The 22,975-nt window shown below is 37.3% G+C and overlaps 1 protein-coding gene across 1 annotated transcript in view; it reads left to right on the forward strand.

Annotated features, from left to right (window-relative positions):
• galnt9 (polypeptide N-acetylgalactosaminyltransferase 9) overlaps window positions 1-22,975 on the forward strand; it is a 128,827-nt gene that overhangs the window by 82,849 nt on the left and 23,003 nt on the right. The window contains exon 7 of the mRNA XM_002931877.5: window positions 21,552-21,737. Coding sequence (XP_002931923.1) covers window positions 21,552-21,737 — 186 coding nt within the window. The remainder of the gene's footprint in view (window positions 1-21,551; window positions 21,738-22,975) is intronic.

Below are 22,975 nucleotides of genomic sequence, written 5' to 3' on the forward strand. Positions count from 1 at the left end.
ATATACAGTATCTGCATTTAAACAAACTGAGACATGATTGGAATAGCTGAGTGTATAGTCTACACAGAACAGCATATTCCCATGCCAACTGACATACAGTATATGATATTGCTGCAAAATTCCCATATGTCTGTAGTAGGTGTGTGCATGGCATATTGCTTTCTGCATGAGAGCTTTCCTATGAGTATTTATGTAAGATCTTTTTATTATTTTTTATCTATATGATTACAATCATTTCATTAATATTCTGACTTTAAACAAAAAGGTATGGCTCACTACATCCAGATATAAAAAAAGAACACAGGAAAAAGAACCCAGACTGAAAAGGCCTCTAATAATAGATAAACAATTCTATTAGTGCCAGACAAGTGATAGAATACCTCTGGGTGAGTGCCATTCTGTGGATGTATTGTAGACATGCTTTACATTCTATTGGCATTGGCAGCACTTCGCAAAAAAGAGAAATACAAAATACACAATGTTCAATAATATGAAGCTTTCCAACCGGGTCTAACAGCAGTGGAAAAGGAAAATTATATTGATCCCTAAACCCCAATGAACCCTAGTCTTATGTACTAGCAATAAAATCTACACCCTTTGGGATATTATTTAGTAAGCTGTTTAAATCATGGCTGTCAAACTGGAGGCCTGTTGGCCGGATGTTGCCCTACAGTGGATTTTTTAGGGCTAATCTGTTCTTTCAGATGTGTATATGGATACACAAAGCAACAAGTGCCTTTACATATGATGTGCAAGGGTCATATTTGTTTGCGTTGTGTTTCCATGTGATATTTCATTTCAGTGATTCCTTAGCAATGTGTGTTTTATTGGACAGCATGGTGGTTCAGTGTGTTACACACATGGGAAAAGGTCTCAGACTAAAAAAAAACCCTAATAATACAACACTGTGGACCTGATTTCACTTTTAGCTTTGGCACAGTCTACGAGAGCTTGTGTGTTCTCCCCGTGTCTGGATGGGTTTCTTCCTACACTCTCACAGGCAGGTTAACTGATTCCTGATAAAATTGATCCTATTGATGTAAATATGTCCTGGAGCAGTAAATGTGCCACTGGGGAAGTGAGTTATGTATATTCTCTGTAAAGTGCTGCAAAACTGTGTCAGTGCTGTACAAATAGGTCATTTTAAGCTGGTCATATAAAAAGAGAGGCATTGCCTTCTTTAACTGTGTCGGCTTGTGTGTGGGCTCAAAATAATCAACTACTTGATCAAGAGTGGGTTGGTACATGGACACATATTTATTGATTTGGCTGGACAAATAACTGCATTGGCCAAGGACAGCATTGCTATTACACGTATTTTCACTGAAATGAATGGTGTGACATGGCATAAAACACTGCAGTTGACACCATGTAGCATAATGAATATAGTGTTTTTACCTCTTTTAAGCATTTACTGTTATTTCCATATGTAAAATAACTGCTATAAAAAGAAAGAAGCACTGCAACTATATGAGATTTAATTCAGGAAGCTACTACTCTTCTAGGGCACACAATGAATAATAAATCTTTAGTATTCAATAAGCAAATAATGCACATAGATTAGACATTAGAATCAACAACTATAAAGCACAACAGAAACTGTTAATATGACTTACATAGGACAGAATGGCAAGCAGGTAGCACTGATTTATTGCACTCTCTCTCTTGAGCTTAAATTATTATCCAATGGTTTCTGGCACTCCAAGGGTTCTATCTGAGAGTGAGTGAGCTACAAGATAAAAATTCAATTTGTACACTGTGCTGTTTTGCATTTAATCTTGGGGAACATGTAACTTTACTTGAGTTTATGTATCAAATACATATTATTTTCCATATTCATGCAACCGAATGCTTCTTTCAAATGCTTTTTAAATAAATCTAGTCGGTTTTGTTATTTTTGTAATACAAATAGTAGAAAAGAAGTAGTCAGACAGAATAATTTGGGTTCAACAAAAATGCTTTATCCCAGTGATTTCCATGTATTAAATAGCTTTTAATGTCAGGTTGTATTACTTAGGATATGTGATGGGCATTCTTTAGGAGAATAGTTCCTTTAGCAACTCATTGCAACAAGACAATAATTTCCCTAGTGACTGGGAACCTCAGTTTATTACTTCATTCGGCCAACCTTGAGAGTGTGAGATAATAGCGATGATGTCACTTGATAAGGTGAGTCTGCAACCCAGGGACTATTGGCCTTGCTGAATAATGATCCACTATAAACAAGGCAGCCCTCCGTAGATGAAGATGACAGTACGTTGGCTCTGAGCTTTAGTTTGGCTCATATTGGAAATCCATATAACATTACACTCTGGTGGCTTATATTACCTTGCAGTGACTTTACTTGTCACAATAATGCATTTAAAAAATGGAAGATACCATATAATGCTAGCTGCTTAATAGATAGGTACTACCTGAAATAATTTAGGGATGTGTGCCTCTGAAATTCATTTTAACTTTGTCCCTTTGGAGCTCCTTGTGGATTTCACATTATTGATGATTCTAATCTGTATCATGAAATACTGGTGGTTTGCTGTAGATAGAAATACTTTATTGTAAGCTAAAAGCATTGTCATTGATATCTATCTGTCTGTCTGTCTATAGATATAAAAGGAGTAAAAAATGCAACCTTTTAGTCTTGTTCAGAAAAGTATAACATAGGGGGTGTGCAATTGCTGCTGTAAGTTTTCCCCTGGTCTAGAAAGCTGTAACAATAATTAAAAAGTACTGTAATTGATCTGCTACAATAATTAAACCTAACAGCTGACTGAATGCATGGTATACCTAACAGTAATTACAGTCCAGGTTTGGACTAAAATTTGCTGATCTTTGAGGGGTATGGTTTGGCTGTGGATCAAGCTTGCCTGGTTGCCAGTTTGACTCAAATTGAGTTTTAATGTGGTCATGCTTCCTGCACTTCCAAGTCCTTTAATCCCCAAAGTCAACAGAAGTGGCACGACAAGGGCAAGGGTCTGAAAATTCCTGACCCATGCGTAATTATTGAAAATGGACATTCTGTGTCAATGTTTCTACATAAAACTTTTGTACAGTAGTTGCATAACATGATAGTATTACTGCACACCCAAACAGCAAATCCAGATTGCATTCTAGACCTTAGAAATAAAAAAAGGTAACAACTTACTATTTGTATTTCTCAAACTCTGTGGTCATAAGTTCCCTGGTCAGCAGTCAGAATTGGTTTGCTGAGACAGAAAAGGAAAATCTTTACTGATCTATACAGACCCCTGACCTCAGCCCAATTAAACACCTCTATAATGAATTGGAAAACTGAATGTGAGCCATACCTAAAGACATCTTGAACAGACACATGTCTGGATATTTTGGTAATATAGTTTAACATGGCAATGTGGTGATGTGTTGATTACATTGGGCATGAATAATAATCATTTGCTACATATCCATTTGCCCATTTGAAAATCATTATGAAAATATACTGGACTGTGATTCAAGATCTACAATGTTATTTAGTAATTTACAGCTTATTGCAGACCCCCTACTGAATTAATGAAACTTAATATGGTCACATTTCTTGCTAGTTAGAATGTAAGTATATCAAGTAGCAACTCAAACTGTAGGACATCTGGGCAGTAGCAGAGACCTCACTATGCTCTCCTAATTAAACCATTCTCATTAAAATTAGCAATGTCGTGTTTTTAAGGCATCTTCTTTTCAAGAATTATATGAAAGCCTTAAGTCTGAGTGATAATTAGCTAGCTTTAATGCCAATTAGAAGAAAATGAATCCAGGGTCCTGAACTGAACCCAACTAGAGGGTAAAAGAAATCACATCAACTGTTTTTGTCTCATATCAGGTTAACCCCTGCTGACGAAAAACTTTGTCTACATTTTGATAAATAGAATGTATTGTTTTCACAAGTTTAATTAAGATTTTCAATAGTATACTAGTGTATAGCATTTCTAATTGGAGAATATGCATTTTATTATTACAGGTATGGGAGATACAGGCAGCATAGGGCAGGCAGAGTATGGCACACAGACGGCATAGGGCATGCAAAGTATATCACACACAGGCAGGGTACGGCAGGCAGAGGGCATAGGGCAGACAGAGTATGGCACCACAGGCAGCATAGGGCAGACAGAGTATGGCACACAGATGGCATAGGGCATGCAGAGTATGTCCAACACAGGTAGCATAGAGCAGACAGAGTATGGCACACACAATCAGCATAGGGCAGGCAGAGTATGGCACACACAGGCAGCATAGAGCAAACAGAGTATGGCACACAGACGGCATAGGGCATGCAGAGTATATCACATACAGGCAGGGTAGGGCAGGCAGAGTATGGTACACACAATCAGCATAGGGCAGGCAGAGTATGGCACCACAGGCAGCATAGGGTAGACAGAGTATGGCACACACAGACAGCATAGGGCAGGCAGAGTATGGCACAAAGATGGCATAGGGCATGCAGAGTATATCACACACAGACAGGGTAGGGCAGGCAGAGTATGGTACACACAATCAGCATAGGGCAGGCAGAGTATGGCACCACAGGCAGCATAGGGCAGACAGAGTATGGCACACACAGGCAGCATAGGGCAGGCAGAGTATGGCACACAGACGGCATAGGACATGCAGAGTATATCACACACGGGCAGGGTAGGGCAGACAGAGTATGGCACACACAGGCAGCATAGGGCAGGCAGAGTATGACACACAGACGGCATAGGACATGCAGAGTATATCACACACAGGCAGGGTAGGGCAGGCAGAGTATGGTACACACAATCAGTATAGGGCAGGCAGAGTATGGCACCACAGGCAGCATAGGGCAGACAGAGTATGGCACACACAGGTAGCATAGGGCAGGCAGAGTATGGCACACAGATGGCATAGGACATGCAGAGTATATCACACACAGGCAGGGTAGGGCAAGCAGAGTATGGCACACACAATCATGGTAGGGCAGGCAGAATGTGGCACACACAGGCAGGGTAGGACAGGCAGAGTATGGCACACATAGGCAGCATAAGGCAGGCAGAACATACAATGACACAATGCTGGCACTGCTCCTACAGTCTGCCTGAGGTGTAAACAGGGGAACAATGTGGGAGCTTACAGTCTGAACCTGAGGTGTGAACAATGCAGGGGGTGACCAATACAAGGTCTTAAAGGTGTGAACAATACAGGGGTTTACAGTCTGAATCTCAGGTGTGACAATGGCAGTTAATTTCAGTACTCATACCTTTTAAAGCTTACACAAAGGTAAGGAGTCACATCAGCCAGACAAGTGGGGGGGCCACATGGGGGGCTGCCAGTTGGACAGCACTGTTCTAATTAATTATCAGAATGAGCAACAGTCATTTGCATTTACATATTGTACTTTCATTTGTACCATAAAAACAGCAGGTAACTAACTTTTCTCCATAATTAAAAACCTTGTCTAAATTTTACCTCTACATGGCATAAGAATTTTCATTTCTTAAGTTTGGGTGTTAGTTATTTCTGAAACCAGTGCAGTTTTAGATTGTTAGAGAATTATGTTATGTCATGTTCTTTGAAGATACTTCTGTACTTTATAGTATGGTTTCTCCGCTGCCACACCTACGTAAATGTAAAAGTGTCTTCCTTTTGGTCTTCTTCACAGATTAGAGATTAATGATGCTGATATGAATCCGTGAATTGCATATTGTTTGGCATAAGTTAGTTTCAAGCTTTGAGGGAAAGTGTTGTATTTCTGCTATTTTGCAAGTTCTACATTGAAGACAATTCTGTGAACCTAATTCCGTGCCAAACAATAAATAAAGGGTTACATTCCCGTAACTTGGTCCTTTTCTAGCTCATTCATAAAGCTCTACAGATTAGATAATGTGCATTTCTCATAGATTTTGAGGAAGAAACGGCGGGGATGCTCCCATAGACTAAAATATTGGAGTACTGCAGTATTTGGTTTTGATTCTTGATTTCCACTTTTATGATTTTCTCTGTTAGCCCCTACAGGTGCCTGCTGTTTTGAGAAACTGCAGAAAATTTGAAAATCAAACATTACACTCACTGTAATTGTGTTTTCTCTATGCCAGTTAAAACATAAAACACTGTTCTCTCCTTGATTAGTAATTTGCCAACAAAACAGGAGCAGAAACTCTTTTATAGATAATGTTTATGGAGGGTTGTACATCTGTGGGGAACATGGACCTACCATGTTCTTTTGGCTGCCACCCAGAATATAATATATGAAAAGCCTGGACAAGCTGTTCTTCTATCAAAGCCTATGGCAAATGTAATGACCAATTTCATTCTGACAATTTCTATGGCCCCTTTGGTTAACACAGTGGAGCTGGCAACTAAATGGAAATAGGTATTACAGGACAAGCCAAACCAAAATATCTTTTTTTACCTAATAAAAGAAAACAAAATTTGAAACAACTTAGCAATATACATTCATTACATATTTGCAATGTATTTTTGATGTATTTGTATATATAATTGCTATTAGAAGTAGTGTTTGCCTGTCCTTTTCTGTTCTCTGTCCCGGTGGCTTTTCAAACAAAGTAACACAAGGCAGCAGATAGACAGACCTGTCCTGCTGGAGGAGACTGGCATGTAACAACCAGGAGTTCAGCAAATGCTGTTTTCAATAGCAATTACGTTTACAAATAACTTTTAAAGCACTAAAAAATGGCAATAAATTCCCATTGGAAAGTTGATTAGAATTATGTTTTCTTTTATTAGGCAAAATATTTTTTTGGGGGGGGTTAACATGTCCTTTAAAATATTTCTAGAGGTAGAAGTCCTGTGGAGATGGCATAGAAGGAGGAGAGCGCTTACTGTACACCCTCTGAAAATCCTTAGTGGGTGGGGAGTAGATAGTCTGCCGACCTTCTACAAAATGCTAACTTTGTCTCAGCTCTAATAGGTAGGTACTTACTATTTGAATGCTGGGTTTTATATCACAAATCCATTGTGCTGTGATTTGTATAGTAAATTATAAAGTAAGATAAAATGACCAATATAGACAAGACTTGACTGTGGTACAGTTCCTCTGAAGCAATCGCCCCTTGTTCTGTACTTCCTCTGTGTACAGTACCTACACAAAACCCACAAATTGTAATTGAAAGTTAATTGTCGTTACCAGCTGAGCTGCAACACATTCTGTTTAATTTCCAATTAGCCGGTTTGTGAAAAGATTTCCTTCTGCATACCGATTGGCCCTATCAGCCCCCCCCCCTTCATTTAAAATGCTGATTTTTAGCCAGCAACAATTTAATTAGCATATTTTAATTAAGTCTCTTAGATGCGGTGCAAATTGAGTAATCTGACTGGAGGAAAAAAAATCTTTCATTTATTTGGATTTGCCGGTGAAGGCGCTCATATTATTCACATGCTGCGGAAATGAGCAGCTTTCCGTACTTAGGCCGTATTGTATTGTCATTTACATTTTTCTTTAGTACATAAGTGCCCGTAAAACAATGATAAAAGTACTGTGAAACACAAACTATGATTTATTAATTCATATTCACTGCAGGTAATCTCAGCTTGTGATTTCCAACAGCAATGCAACTTATTCCAACTGAGACTCATCAACGCCAACTATCTAACTTTCATATGTGGTGGGGAAAGTTCCATACAGTCAGATGCAATGTACTTTACAGCTTCTGTTTTTCTTTAGGATATCAATGTATGTGCAAGGTCACTAACTAAACTCCTGGAAAGTAATATCTGTACAGATGGTTATGGTTGTAGACAAAAGCCTTGCAGCTGTTAAAGGAACAGTAACACCAAAAAATTGAAGTGTATAAGAGAAATTCCAATATAATGTACTGTTGCCCTGCACTGGTACAACTGGTGTGTTTGCCTCAAAAACACTACTATAGTTTATATAAGTAATGCAGCTGTGTAGCCATGGAGGCAGCCATTCAAAGGAGAAAAGGCACAGGCACTTAGCAGATAACAGATAAAACACTATTGTATTCTACAGAGCTTATCCGTTGTCTGCTATGTAACCTGTGCCTTTTCTCCTTTTTTCCAGCTTGAATGGCTGCCCCCAGGGCTACACACCAGCTTATTATATATAAACTATAGTAGAGTTACTGTAGCAAACACATAACTTTTTACCAGTGCAGGGCAACAGTGCATTATATTTCATTTACTTTAAAACTCTTTAATTTTTTGGTGTTACTGTTCCTTTAAAAAGAGCAGCAAGTTTGCTGTAGTAAATCACCCCTAGCTTTCCGTTATTCCAAATTCTTTAAACCGATCAAGATTATATGCACGTACAAAACTGTTGAACACATACAGCAACCCAGGATTAGTCTTTTACAATAACTAGAAATGTCCTTAAAACACTCTTAATATTAAATGCACATTGAAGAAATTGCAGCTTCAGAACCTGATGTAGCACATAATTAAGTAACACTGAATGTTCTTGCTGTAACCAAAGTTTCTGCAGAGATAAGCAGATCGGAACTACTTAGCGAATAAAATCAATTCCTCCTTTCACTACCTGTTTTGAAAGGGAGGTAAGGTTTTGTTTTAACTTAAGCTTCTTTTACTTTAGGGATGCACTAAATTCACTATTTTAGGATCAGGCTGAACCCCAAATCCTTTGAAAATTATTCAAATTCTGTTTATGTGACAAAATTCATGTGATTTTAAAGATCAGTCTGGCCAGAGGCATGGGTTTAGCTGAATCTGAATCCTGCTGAAAAAGGCTGCATCCCTACTTTACTTGCTAAAATTCTAGATTGTATCCTAGAGACTATAGACTATTTACAATGATAACATTTATATGGAAATCAATGCCACTTTGCATTACCCAACTTTTGGCGCAGATGTTGCACAAATTGTTTCAGTTCAGTAAAGGTACTTATGGCCAAAGCCACTTTTTGCACTTGCACGGTGAATGGTGCCCAATATTGGACATTGCATACAGCACTCGTGCCGTAAATGAATCCTATTAAAATAAAATGTAGTGTAGGGTACTGGTTGGGTGCATTCAGATCATAGACTTTTTTTTAGAGCCCATTGAGATGAGCAGCTAATCAGGATAGTGTTTAGATAACTTTTGGGCACTTTTGGTTACTGAGTACTAAGTGATACACCTTGGAGTTAGAGAAGGGCACTATATATTATTGGATGTATTGTTGCCTATCTAAGGCAATTTAAAACATCTGAATATATAAACTTTTTTTTATAAAAAAAATTGTGCCAACTTCAATCAACCCAGTTCTAAGCTACCTGGTGTGCTTTGCATACACTCAAATATTATTTAGGGAATATGTATGGCATGCAATACATTCTATAATTATTGGAGATGTTTGATGCCCTAGTGTGGTTTGTGCCACTTCCAAATCACTTTGTGATCACTTATCACTATGATTTACAATATGCTTCCAGAAGCAAACACTGGGCACTGGATAGTACCTCAGCAACGTTTGGAGCAGGGTAGCCTATGTGATGCCCTTGAGGTATTCTGGACTATCTGATGAACTCTGGGTGTTGAGGGCTATGTAAAGCACTGATTGTACATTATCCTACCTGATACACCTGTACTGATTTCATTGACAAAATGCAGAAAGCCACTGAAACTGTATATAGCAATAAAGTAATAAATATAGACAAAACATGAATTGTGAAAGAATTTAAGTGTTAACACATAACATTTATGCAGGACATCCAAAGTGGAGTAAGTAGATGAACAGCAAGGTGACCTGGGGAACAGCATTCACAATGAACTGAAGAAGACATGGTCTTGGCACCAAAAAAATATAAGTATGAATTATTGGCATTAAAAAGACTGATCAGGGTAGGTGGTAATTATCAAATACATTATCAAATAAATCAGATCATACATCATAGTAACAAAAGCTTAAACTCAGTTAAACTGCTTGCTTGAACACCATATACACAGGTAATAAACCATAAAGCAGATTAAGTGAATCAGCTTCTAAAGTATGTTCATTTACATTTGTCGTCAGTGTGCATGTTCCTGTCACTCATCTGAGAAGTCTCATTCTTACCTTTTTACATTTAAACAAAACCATGAGGTACAAGAATATGAGCTGAGCATATTTATGTGAGTGGGCACATTGGGATAAAAGAACACTGTTTGAAACTGTTGGATGATTTGGGAATATAAACTGAGCTTCACTGACCTCTGTCACTGACTGCAGTAATTGTACATGTCTCAATAAATATTTTCTGTTTTTGTATTTTAAAATTCATGAAATAAAACTGTACATTCACATTTGCAAATATGTTAACACAAGTAGTTGTTTCCTACTTTTTATGCACAAATTAACTAATTATTTAATTTGGCAAGGGAAGCCCAAACATTTTCATTTAACTGCATAGGCACATACATACACACACATACATACATACATATATACAGTACATTCATACATACATATATACATACAGACCTATAAATATACTTGTAATTTACAGTGTTTTAACCATAGTGCATAACCTTGCTTATCAACAAAGCGGCAGCATCCTGCATGGAACTTATAGTTTTGCACAATTAATTATTGACCCCTGCGGTACTCCACTAACAACACTGGTCCAATTATTAAATTTTCCATTTATCACAACTCTTTGTGATCTATCCTTCAGCCAGTTCTCTATCCAAATATAAATCTCATGTTCCAGACCAATATTGTTCAATGTAATCAGTAGCTCTTTAAAAATGTAGATGAGAAGAAGAAAAATGCCCTTTTGCACATAGGAACAACAAAATAAAAGTGTCACAAATGTGATTGTTTTATTGACTGCCAACAGAGAAAATGACCCTTCATCCAGGGTCGGACTGGGGGGTGCAGGGCCCACCGGGGCTCCCGCCCCAGGGGCCCTGCAGGTGCCCCAGCCACATCCCCTAACCCCCCCTGCAGGGCCCCCGCCTGACGTCCTCCCTGAGCGCATATAAATTGAACGTGTCAGTAGGGGGAGCGCCGGCAAAGGTCGGACTGGGCCGCTGGGGCCCACCGGGATTTTTCCCGGTGTCCCGGCGGCCCAGTCCGACCCTGCCTTCATCAGACACACATCTGAAATCACTATGAATAAACCAGAATCGTGTAGCATTGTTTATACTGTGCAAAAATTTTTTTAATCTTTTTGTTCTTTCTTGTTCTTTTTTTTTTTTTTTGTTACTGGGAAACTGGAGATAAGTTCTAGGGAGTTTTCTTCCCATTCAATTAAATCTAGCCCAAGAGTATGGCATTTGGAAAGGTATTTAAGGTATTTTGTTTACACCAGAAGCAAAATGAGTTTTGAAATTTGCATACGTAAATTAACAAGCCAAGGTAATGCAAATGAGTCTAAGTAAGTTACATTATTTCTTTGCTTTGTCAGATGGCTATAGGAATATTTACTACTGCTTAGATAAAATGGCGCAGTCGTTATAAGAAAAACAAAGCATCAGCTATGTTTGTTCAGTACTTTCTAAGCAATTATATCACCTGCAAGAGAACTGTTTATTGTAATTGTAAAATCATAAATGGTTTAACTGCTGGGAGGATGGCTTTGAATACATATTGGATTTGGATTCACTGGATAAATAGCTTTTTGTATAATTGCATGATAGATATTTACAAACAATAATCTACCCAGATGTAACATTATTAATTATGAAATTCTCCACAGAAATTGCTCTCCTACAGAATCAGGCGGCAGTCAGGTTTCTGATGGTGGCCCTGATAGTACCTGTAAACGTGGAACCTAGTCCCCTGTGGTTTTTCATACTGTATGAGGGTGCCATTTATAATATGTAGGTAACATTCTTCCTCTGCACATTTGTGTGCACATATATGTGCAAAAGCTGCCATATTGTTGCATCAGCACATTCAACTTGAATGTTCTCTTCAGATGGTAATGGCTCTGTGAATTTGTGTCCAGCAAGCTGTTGGTATTAAAGGGGCAGTATACACCTATATACATCTATTTTTCAAAATGAGCAAAATAAATAGAACTTATGGTTAAAACATATTCCCTATTCTTTTAATTCAAAAATTTACATTTATTAGACATTTTTTCTTTTGCAATTCTTTTGCTTTCAAACTGTTTTACCATTAATCAGCTAAGTTAGTTTAACAAGAGATACTAAACTCTTTATTCAACCCCTTGCATTCATCCTTTGTTGTGATTGTTTTGGCTTACAAACAAGAATAGGGGGGATCATCTGTGCACTGGCAATCCAATTTTGTACCTTACAAGAACCAAAAATGGAGTAGCTTCAATTTCCTTGCTTTCCCTATTTCCGTAAATAAAAAACAATTATTAAAACAACAGGGAAAAAGTATGTTTAGCACAATCCCTTTGCTGGGGAAGGTTATGTTATATGTGTTATGTTGCCTCTTAAAGAAAAAGTAACACCAAAATATGAAAGTGTTTTAAAGTAAGTAAAATATAATGTTCTGTTGTCCTGCACTGGTAAAAACTGCTTCAGAAAGACTTTTATAGTTTATACAGGTATAGGACCTGTTATCCAGAATGCTCGGGACCAAGGGTATTCCAGATAAGGGGTCTTTCCGTAATTTGGATCTCCATACCTTAAGTACTAAGAAATCAATAAAACATTATTTAACCCCAATAGGATTATTTTGCATCCAGTAAGGATTAATTATATCTTAGTTGGGATCAAATACAAAGCATTGTTTTATTTTTACAGAGAAAAAGGAAATCAATTTTAAAAATCTGAATTATTTCATTAAAATGGAGTCTATGAGAGATAGGCTTTCGTAATTCAGAGCTTTCTGGATATCGGGTTTCCGGATAATGGATCCCATACTTGTATAATTATCCTGCTGTGTAGCCATTGGGCAGCCATTCAAAGGTAAAAAGGCACAGGTTGAATAGAAGATAAACTACCGTAAGTAGAATACAGAGTTTAGATGTTATCCACTATTTAACCTGTGCAATTTAGCCCTATTTCAATTGCCTTCGTTGCTACGCAGCAGCTTCTGTATCTACACTATATTAGTCTTTGTGAAGCAAACACCCTAGTTTAACCAGTGCAGGGCATCATTACATTGTATTTTAATTGCTTTGATAAACATTTATTTTTTGGTGTTACCGTTTCTTTAAGGTTATGTGTTACATTCTACACTGTAGTTCCAATTCAGTGCCTAAAGGCAAACATACAGAAAAGGAAATTACTGAGCACGCAGAAAACAGCAGTATATTTATCTGTGCAATTTATAAAGGGGAAAGATAACCCTTCCTTAAATTGCATATATATTTTCGATAAATATGCGTAACTTAAATAAGCAGCGCTCTGTATACACATAAAAGGACAGCTTCCACTACTTGCTCTAATACCAGTTAACTGAATACATGTAAGGGAAAGGCAGCAAATATATGGGGATATGTATTAGCTAATGAATTAATGTTTATACATTGTAAACATTAATGATGCATGTCAGAAATTAGGGATTCTTTTGTGAGGTCTGAACCTTTCACTCTCCAAAGAGCAAGATTTCTATTGCTTGAAGCAAGTTATAAGTAGAAGTAAAAGAACATTATACTTTATTAAACAAAGCCACATTTACACCAACTGCTATTTTATAACCACTCTATATAAGAAATTGATATTTTAGAAAATGTGACCTGATGACTGTTCTTGGTAGAAAAATGATATATCTAAGAAAGACCAAATGAAAGCAGCACTTCAAAGGTACTGAAGCTGGATAACAAACATAGTTTTAGAAGGCACAGAATAAAGGCAGAGCACATCAGAATCAGTATGTAATGGAAACTGTGTTTGCACAAAGGACTGATATAGCTCACTTAGCCCAGGGCCACTCGTGAGTTATTGGGCATCGGTGCATGAGGAATAACCTTCATAACTCACTGCTCCCTCACAAATCTCCATGCATTATATTTCCACGTCTGTGTCCTTGTGTTTCCAATAACCCCATCTGTGAGACAAGTCAGATATATGTGGTTCAGTGCCTTGACAGAAGAGATCTGACACATTATCAAGGGGTTATTATATTCACAGCCCTCTAGCTGTAGCCTACATACGAACAACCAATCCCATCATCTCCCCATACCCTATTACTGATGGGGATGCCACCAGTCTTAATTCACATAGGTTAGTGAGATTCAAGTGGGTCATTCACAGCTTAAACCTTCAGTCATTATCAATATCTATTGTCTCTACATGTCAGGTACCATTTATTAAAAGGATATTTGAAAATATATACAGTATACAGTGGTGTGAAAAACTATTTGCCCCCTTCCTGATTTCTTATTCTTTTGCATGTTTGTCACACAAAATGTTTCTGATCATCAAACACATTTAACTATTAGTCAAAGATAACACAAGTAAACACAAAATGCAGTTTTTAAATGAGGGTTTTTATTATTTAGGGAGAAAAAAAATCCAAACCTACATGGCCCTGTGTGAAAAAGTAATTGCCCCCTGAACCTAATAACTGGTTGGGCCACCCTTAGCAGCAATAACTGCAATCAAGCGTTGGCGATAACTTGCAACGAGTCTTTTACAGTGCTCTGGAGGAATTTTGGCCCACTCATCTTTGCAGAATTGTTGTAATTCAGCTTTATTTGAGGGTTTTCTAGCATGAACCGCCTTTTTAAGGTCATGCCACAACATCTCAATAGGATTCAGGTCAGGACTTTGACTAGGCCACTCCAAAGTCTTCATTTTGTTTTTCTTCAGCCATTCAGAGGTGGATTTGCTGGTGTGTTTTGGGTCATTGTCCTGCTGCAGCACCCAAGATCACTTCAGCTTGAGTTGACGAACAGATGGCCGGACATTCTCCTTCAGGATTTTTTGGTAGACAGTAGAATTCATGGTTCCATCTATCACAGCAAGCCTTCCAGGTCCTGAAGCAGCAAAACAACCCCAGACCATCACACTACCACCACCATATTTTACTGTTGGTATGATGTTCTCTTTCTGAAATGCTGTGTTACTTTTACGCCAGATGTAACGGGACATGTACCTTCCAAAAAGTTCAACTTTTGTCTCGTCGGTCCACAAGGTATTTTCTCAAAAGTCTTGGCAATCATTGAGATGTTTTTTAGCAAAATTGAGACGAGCCATAATGTTCTTTTTGCTTAAAAGTGGTTTGCGCCTTGGAAATCTGCCATGCAGGCCGTTTTTGCCCAGTCTCTTTCTTATGGTGGAGTCGTGAACACTGACCTTAATTGAGGCAAGTGAGGCCTGCAGTTCTTTAGATGTTGTCCTGGGGTCTTTTGTGGCCTCTCGGATGAGTTGTCTCTGCGCTCTTGGGGTAATTTTGGTCGGCCGGCCACTCCTGGGAAGGTTCACCACTGTTCCATGTTTTTGCCATTTGTGGATAATGGCTCTCGCTGGAGTCCCAAAGCTTTAGAAATGGCTTTATAACCTTTACCAGACTGATAGATCTCAATTACTTTTGTTCTCATTTGTTCCTGAATTTCTTTGGATCTTGGCATGATGTCTAGCTTTTGAGGTGCTTTTGGTCTACTTCTCTGAGTCAGGTAGCTCCTATTTAAGTGATTTCTTGATTGAAACAGGTGTGGCAGTAATCAGGCCTGGGGGTGACTACAGAAATTGATATTGAAATTGAAAATTGAAATTGATAAACCACAGTTAAGTTATTTTTTAACAAGGGGGGCAATCACTTTTTCACACAGGGCCATGTAGATTTGGAGTTTTTTTTCTCCCTTAATAACGTAAACCTTCATTTAAAAACTGCATTTTGTGTTCAATTATGTTATCTTTGACTAATAGTTAACGGTTTTTGATGAGCAGAAACATTTTGTGTGACAAACATGCAAAAGAATAAGAAATCAGGAAGGGGGCAAATAGTTTTTCACACCACTGTATGTAGAAAAAAGCATTTATGAATACGTAACATACCCAGAATCCTGCAATTACTATTTTCATATCAAATATGTCATTATCACAAGGTGTTTGTATGTTCCCCACCATGTATGTTTAGTTTTACTCCAATCATTCCACTTTGTGTCACTGTAAAAAAATCCATATTCATTCAGGGGTTGTGAGATTTAAACACATTTGAGCTAAAACAATAAATGTTCTGATTTAATTACAAAGGTTTATGCCTTTGTTCTCCTTTTTTATTCTGTTGGTGTACTCGTGATTTACATTTAGTAAAGGAAAACAAAGCCCCTAGAGGAAGATACAGATTTATTTACCAATCAGTATTGAATCCAGCAAGGAGAAGTTAAGTCCCTGGAGTAAGTTGCTGATTTATAATGCAATTGTAAGCATATATGAAATATATCTAAACAAAATATGCATGTTAGAAGAACCGGTCTATAAGGTAATTGTTTTAGACACAGTAATGACTGTTCTTTGCTTAATTGTGTTAATTGATCTTGCCATCATATATTGTCTGAGTATTCGTTGCTTCAGATTGAGGGCAGTCACTTTCACAATTCTAGTTCAATACACATTACTAGGTCACACAGATTCAACCCTATTGCATTTTTGGATTCTTCCTAGTTAGGCTGGCACAGAGAGAGCAGAAAGTATCATATAAAGCCTGAGAGCAAGCTGGTTTTTGTTTAAGAGTAGAGGGGACTATTGCCTTAACTTTAGAGGGGACCCTTGGCCACAATATGTCTCACATTACACATTACATGTTACGCTATGAATTAACTATAGAATATTTTTTGTATAAAAACACTAACTTGGGACCTTCAAATATGTCCACTGCCACCCAACTTCTCTTCTCTGATACTGCCATTCAGAGCAGAAATTCAAGGCCCAAATTGAACCTGACATGATTTCTTATACATTAAGGAATGGGTTAGTGGCATGCTTGGCAGTAGTATATACAGACATGCTGCACTGTTCAGGCTATATTCCAGCTGTAGCACACTGCATATACAAATGCATAAACGTTATTGATATATATCAGTTGTGCAATTGGCATTAATTAAAACTGGAAACTGGAAAAGGATGTAGTTGTGTGTTCCAGATACCACAATTAAGTCAAGCTCATCTGCACTGTGAATGTTTAAATGAATGCAGTTTTTGGCACAATGTACCACCACCATTGGTGCCAGAGGAGCAGCTATTTTGCATCAATTTAAATTATGCAACCTAGAATCCAAAAAAGTATATGTTGAGCTTTTTACCCAGCATATAATGCAATATATATATATATATATATATATATATATATATATATAATGCAATATTTCCCTGCAGTTATTTTCTTCTTACTGGTGTAACATTTAATTGCCAAGCCGTGTTATTCTTATTATTTATATATTGCCATCATCTTCCACATTAAGGGGATAAAAATACATGTAGTCAGTTTACATATACAGACAAACAGTTCATCAGAATCGATGCACAGTTACATATTGTTATGAGATAATAGTGAGAGGGCCTTGCTCGCAAGAGCTAGCATTCTTACACTGGTTACTTAATCTGAAGGAAGCTCTACTGCTGTCCAAATGGATATGGTCACCTACTGAAGGGTTATGTCCTTTTAATGAACAAAACTCTTGGCAGAAATAGTTATTGTCTTGCTGAAATTTCAATTCGTGTCATGCAAGAAGGCTGACTAGTTCTTGTCATGATTATATTTAGACAAATGAAATCAGAATTCCTTCCAGGATCTCATTAAACCTGCCATCTCTTTCAGCCCTGCGGGACTTGTGTAGGTGTGTGAAGAGAGGCTAAATAAAGTTCCTCTCGTGCAGGTATTCATAGGCCAACGTGTTACCAAGCAGCAGTTTAAGGCAAAAGTGGCAGGTTGTGTGTCAGAATATTACCTGTTAAATCGCTACCTGCTTGATCTTTTTTTTGCAGTGAATGCCATCTTTCCCCATTACGATTATAGGCCCACTCTGCAGAAGGCAATAACTGGCACACCACTCCTGCCTGGTGACAATGACACATTGCAGTTCATCAAGAATTGATGAATATTAATATAGCATTTTATTAAGAAGTGATTCTGAGCTCCTTGTGAAGAAATAATTTCATGTTCTTCACTGAAAATGTATTTATAATTTATGAAGGGCATCTCAGTATAGGGGATATAGTACACTGTATTACAGTGGCAGACTCCCTATATCTCATAGTGGCCCATAATTTTCAACAAGCTGGGTTTTTTTTCAAGCCTAGTAAAAGTGATTTTTTTAATGTTGACAATTTAATTTAACACATCTGTGAGCGGCAGGAGTTTCCTGGTGCTTTGTCTGCAGCAGTTCAGGGGAGATGGATGTAGCTCCAGGTGAGAAAGTCTGAATACTCCTTTGATGATTGCTCTTGTTTATTCATTGTGCTTGTGGCATCCCTAATGCAAATCCAGACCCTAATGCACATCCTTTACAAATTGCTCCTACACAGGTTCTCCAGGATGATTGATATGTTTTGTTGAAATCTCAGCCACGGCTGTAATTCTCCTGCTCTTCATTGTTATAGTGCTACAGTCGGTTAAGAGATACTTGCTTGATTTCCCTGATCAGGTTTACTGGGTTCCATGGCAATGAATCTGCTGAAAATAAAAATCTGAGTATTTTGGGAACCTTTCACAAGTGTTTGAACTTGATATCTCCTTAGAACAGGGTATGCCTACCTCACTGCTGTTTGTGCATACTTTAAAGGGATCCTATCATTACTAAAAGATTTTTAAATACATTGCATCAAGAGATTTTATTTTAGCCATATCAACAATGTACATTTGCTGAATCAGTCTTTGTACAGGTATGGGATCCCATACCTGTATATATGTGATCCCTTATAATGGCACCTTTTGAGGCTGCATGTATCAGTCTGTAAAAGAGACGAATGGAAGAACTCTGATTCTCACTCTTGGATTAACCAATAGCACTTGTAATGAAAATTGAAAATAATCAAATAGTGAAATTATTATTTGTATACAGAGCCATAATTTCGCACAGCACTTTACAGAGTAAATATACACGATACAAGACCAAACTATGAATGGCATAATACATGCCCCTTCTCTCCTAGGTGAATGGGCTCACTCAACCATTGGCTCAACCCTTGGGCCAAAATGCTTGGGCCTAACCTCTATGCCCCTATGCCTACTACAATGCCTACTACAATGATTTATTTTGTAGAATGCTTGGGACATGGGATCCTAAGCATTGGTTACTAAAAATATTTAATCATTAAAAACCCAATAGGATTGTTATGTAAGCTTGGATTCCATCGAGTGCATTATCCTATTATCCAGAATGCTTGGGACCAGGTTTTGGGTCTGCATACCTTGTGTCTGTTAAAATTCTCCTATACACTAAAAGGGCCCATTCATTAAAGCTCCATAACCACAATTAGAAAAAAATCTAATTTTTTCTAAAGTTTAGAAGTTTTCATACTGTTAACGATATTGCCGTTAAAAAAAGTATGACTTTTTCTTGATACTTTCGTTATTCCATGAAAAAGTCGTATTTTTCACAACAATGAAAGTTTCGGAATTCATTCAAGCTTCTGTATCGTGACTATCTTTTGGCCAGGTTGGAGCTGCAGAGTGCCATTGAAACCTATGGAAGGCTTCCAAAATCATGCATTTAAGTTTCAAAGTCAGAAAGGTTTTCAAGCCATTTACGATCGTTCAGATACGAAAATTCCGTAACTTTAAGATCGCTACCGCAATATTTTCGTACGAGCACGACACAAATTTTCTCACAATTTGCACACATAAGAAATTATTGTGGTTACTACAAAATTTTTCCAATCGAGCTTTTTACAATCCGAAATTCATTCTTTAATGAATGTGCCCCTAAATAAACCCAATTGTTTTGCCTCCAATAAGGATTAGTTATATCAATGTACTGTTTATTAGTTATTACCTGCCTAAAGCTTCCTGTTTTCCAGTCTCCAGTATTTATACATATATTTGTTATTGCATTTAGCAATTGATAAATATGATTCTAACCTCACATTTTGATAAATCTGCCCTAAGCTTTTGAAATGTATCTAGACAAAATAGAATAGAAAGAGCTACTCCAGAGGTACATATTAAAGGTCCAGGGGGGAAAGTGCGGCATTCAATAATCTTAAACTGGTTCTCAGTACGCACTTGAGTACCTATTTAGTTCACTAATTGAATTCCACATACCTGACAAAGGGGCACACCCCTGAAATGCTGTCTTTTCATTTTTTACTAATAAAGGGGGTATATCCCCATTTGTAAGTGCATCCATGTGCCATTTCTGTGTATATGTGTTGAGGAGGGTGCAGTTCCCTCCCAGTACTGTAGCACTACTTTTGCTATTACAGGGTGTGGCTTCGGATATTTTGGAGTCAGACAGGGTGTAAGTGATGGGCATTTTCAGTTTTCTTTTTCAGTAAATTGTATTGCATTCTTAGAGAATAAACATGCATTTATATGTCCAAACAATGAAAAAGATTATGTAGGGCATTATAATAGTAACATAACGGAAGAACATAAATCTTTTCTTCCTCTACTCGGAGTGTTATATAAGTTACAAATGTGTATCATTGGTTCAAAGAAATGTAAAAAGCCAATTTTAATGAAATCAATATATAAAACTAAATATATAACTACAATTCAGAGTTATACATAAATTTATAGATTAGTTTTCTGTCCTTATCTTTTAAAGAAAAAATAATCTCTCAGTATCTTATAACCATATTGAAATCTACAAGGTCTTATCTCAGGTGTGATAATATGTCTGACATTGAAGGGGAATCTTCTTCTATCCAGCAGGTGTTTATACTGTAGATTTTCTAGCAGCTGCCACTGTTATTCCTGAAGTCACATGCAAGTAGGAAAAATGCTCTCATTTATAGAGTTGTGTCTGTGGCCAAGGTCAGGTTGGAAACTGAATTTCCTCCCTCCCTGGCTATGTCCCTGGCACTCTCTAAGGCCTTGACAATGACACAGACTCTATGTTGTTGGCAGATGAAAGGTTAATTAATTAATATTGTTACATTCTTACAGGTCAACCTACATGCTTAAACAGCCCTTTGAGTAGAGTATCCCTTTTTCTTCTCCCAATAGCCATCTATTATACAAACCTTAACTGAGTAAATGAATTGTAATACTAACATTGTACTAAGATTAGTAGGCACAGTTGTATCTGGCCTGGTGAGAGTTTGTTTGCCTTTCTCTGGATCACTATAGAATTAGCCTTGCAGTGATGGTAACACCATCTATCAAAGCAATGAAGAAGTTGCCTTTAGCACCCAAGCCTTTCTGTTAGCAACTTACCTGAACAGAACTATTCCTTTCCTTCATCTGTTCCAAAGCTTTTACATTCAAGGAGTCATAGGGGCAAATGTATCAACTTTCAGATTTTCGTTGTTTTAGAGGTTTTTGAAACCACAACTAAACTCATTTTCACTTAAAAACATAAATGTCTAGTCATTTATTAAAAGATCTAAATGAAAAAAGAATGAGTGAAAAAAATGTGTAAAAATGTGAAAACAGCTATCTTTTTGGATGTCGGCCACAGCTAAAATGTATGGTGTGTACCTTCTAATTTCTTTATGAATATGCCATGTATGGAATTGTATGTATAATTTACATTGTATTGCAGTTGTTTAAGAACCCATTTACCCTCATTTTTTGTCTCCATTTTGCTACCAGGTATGGCAGTGTGGTGGAAGCATGGAAGTTCTTCCTTGTTCCAGAGTCGCCCACATCGAACGCACAAAAAAGCCTTACAACAATGACATTGACTACTATGCAAAGCGCAATGCTTTAAGAGCTGCTGAAGTGTGGATGGATGAGTTCAAGTCCCATGTCTACATGGCTTGGAATATACCTATGACAGTAAGTAATCTGCTATATCCAGGATTTGAAACACTTTGTAATAGAATACACACACAGGTGAAACTTGTCTTTTTCATTAACACATTTGAAAAGATGAAAATACCAAATCAAGCAAATTATTTTAAGATTTACATACATTCAGGAGTTATTCTTGCCCCAAAGAACACTTTACAAGGAATAAGGGTTTACCTGCTATAATTGCAGAAAGTATAAATCGCAAAAATCGTTGCAAATGCAGTTTTTTTTTGTTCCCTGTGAATTTTTCCACAACATTCCAGAGTACTGCACAGGCATACAGATTTGTACTGGATAGTAAACATTATCCTACCATGTTAAGGGTGGCATGTGTGTGTCCCATAGGAATACAAATGCAGACCCCTTGGTTGTGTGTGCTATTTATTAGGTGCATGCTGGAGCACCTATGGGCAAACAGTAAAGAGGGAGAGTGTTGTGGGCTCTGTGCCTCGCCCAATCACTCTAATGTATAACATACATAAGACCCTAGATGATTCATTTATAAGACAGCAAGTAGGGAAAGCAGTACCTGAATAACATTGTAATAGCCACAATAATTTACTCATTAATTTACCCTGAACATAGGTTAATTAAGCCTAAACTACAGAAGAGCAGTAGGGCCACCAAAAAAAAAAAATTCCGGTGAATTATGACTTTTTAAAGTCATAATTATGACTTTTAATATCATAATTATGACTTTAAAAAGTCGAAATTATGACTTTTAATCTCATAATTATGACTTTTAATCTCATAATTATCACTTTAAAAAGTCGAAATTTTGACTTTTAATCTCATAAATATGACTTTAAATCTCAAAATTATGATTTTTAATCTCATAATTACGACTTTAAAAAGTCATAATTCACCAGAATTTTTTTTTTGGTGGCCCTACTGCTCTTCCGTACTAAACAACTCAGACTGTTAGTTGACATACTAAAAATGATACTGTTGTCAGAATACAATCATTTTGGTTAAACCTGGAAGAAATATATAATACTGTATAGTCTTAAACAGAAAATGTGAGCACTAAGTTATACTGACTGCTTGGGCTTGTCTGGGGAATTGAATTATGTGGTATTCGTATCACTAGTGGGGCCCATTTATCAGCAATGGACAATATGCACCTGGGCAGTAATCTGTAGTTGGAGAAAGGCTGGAAAGGCTTTTTTGCATTTTCTACTTTACTGACTGGGAAGGTGTTTGTCTGATTTAGTTTTGTGGCT

Source organism: Xenopus tropicalis, chromosome 1 (genome assembly GCF_000004195.4).
Source record: "Xenopus tropicalis strain Nigerian chromosome 1, UCB_Xtro_10.0, whole genome shotgun sequence".
Classification (NCBI taxonomy): Eukaryota; Metazoa; Chordata; class Amphibia; order Anura; family Pipidae; genus Xenopus; species Xenopus tropicalis.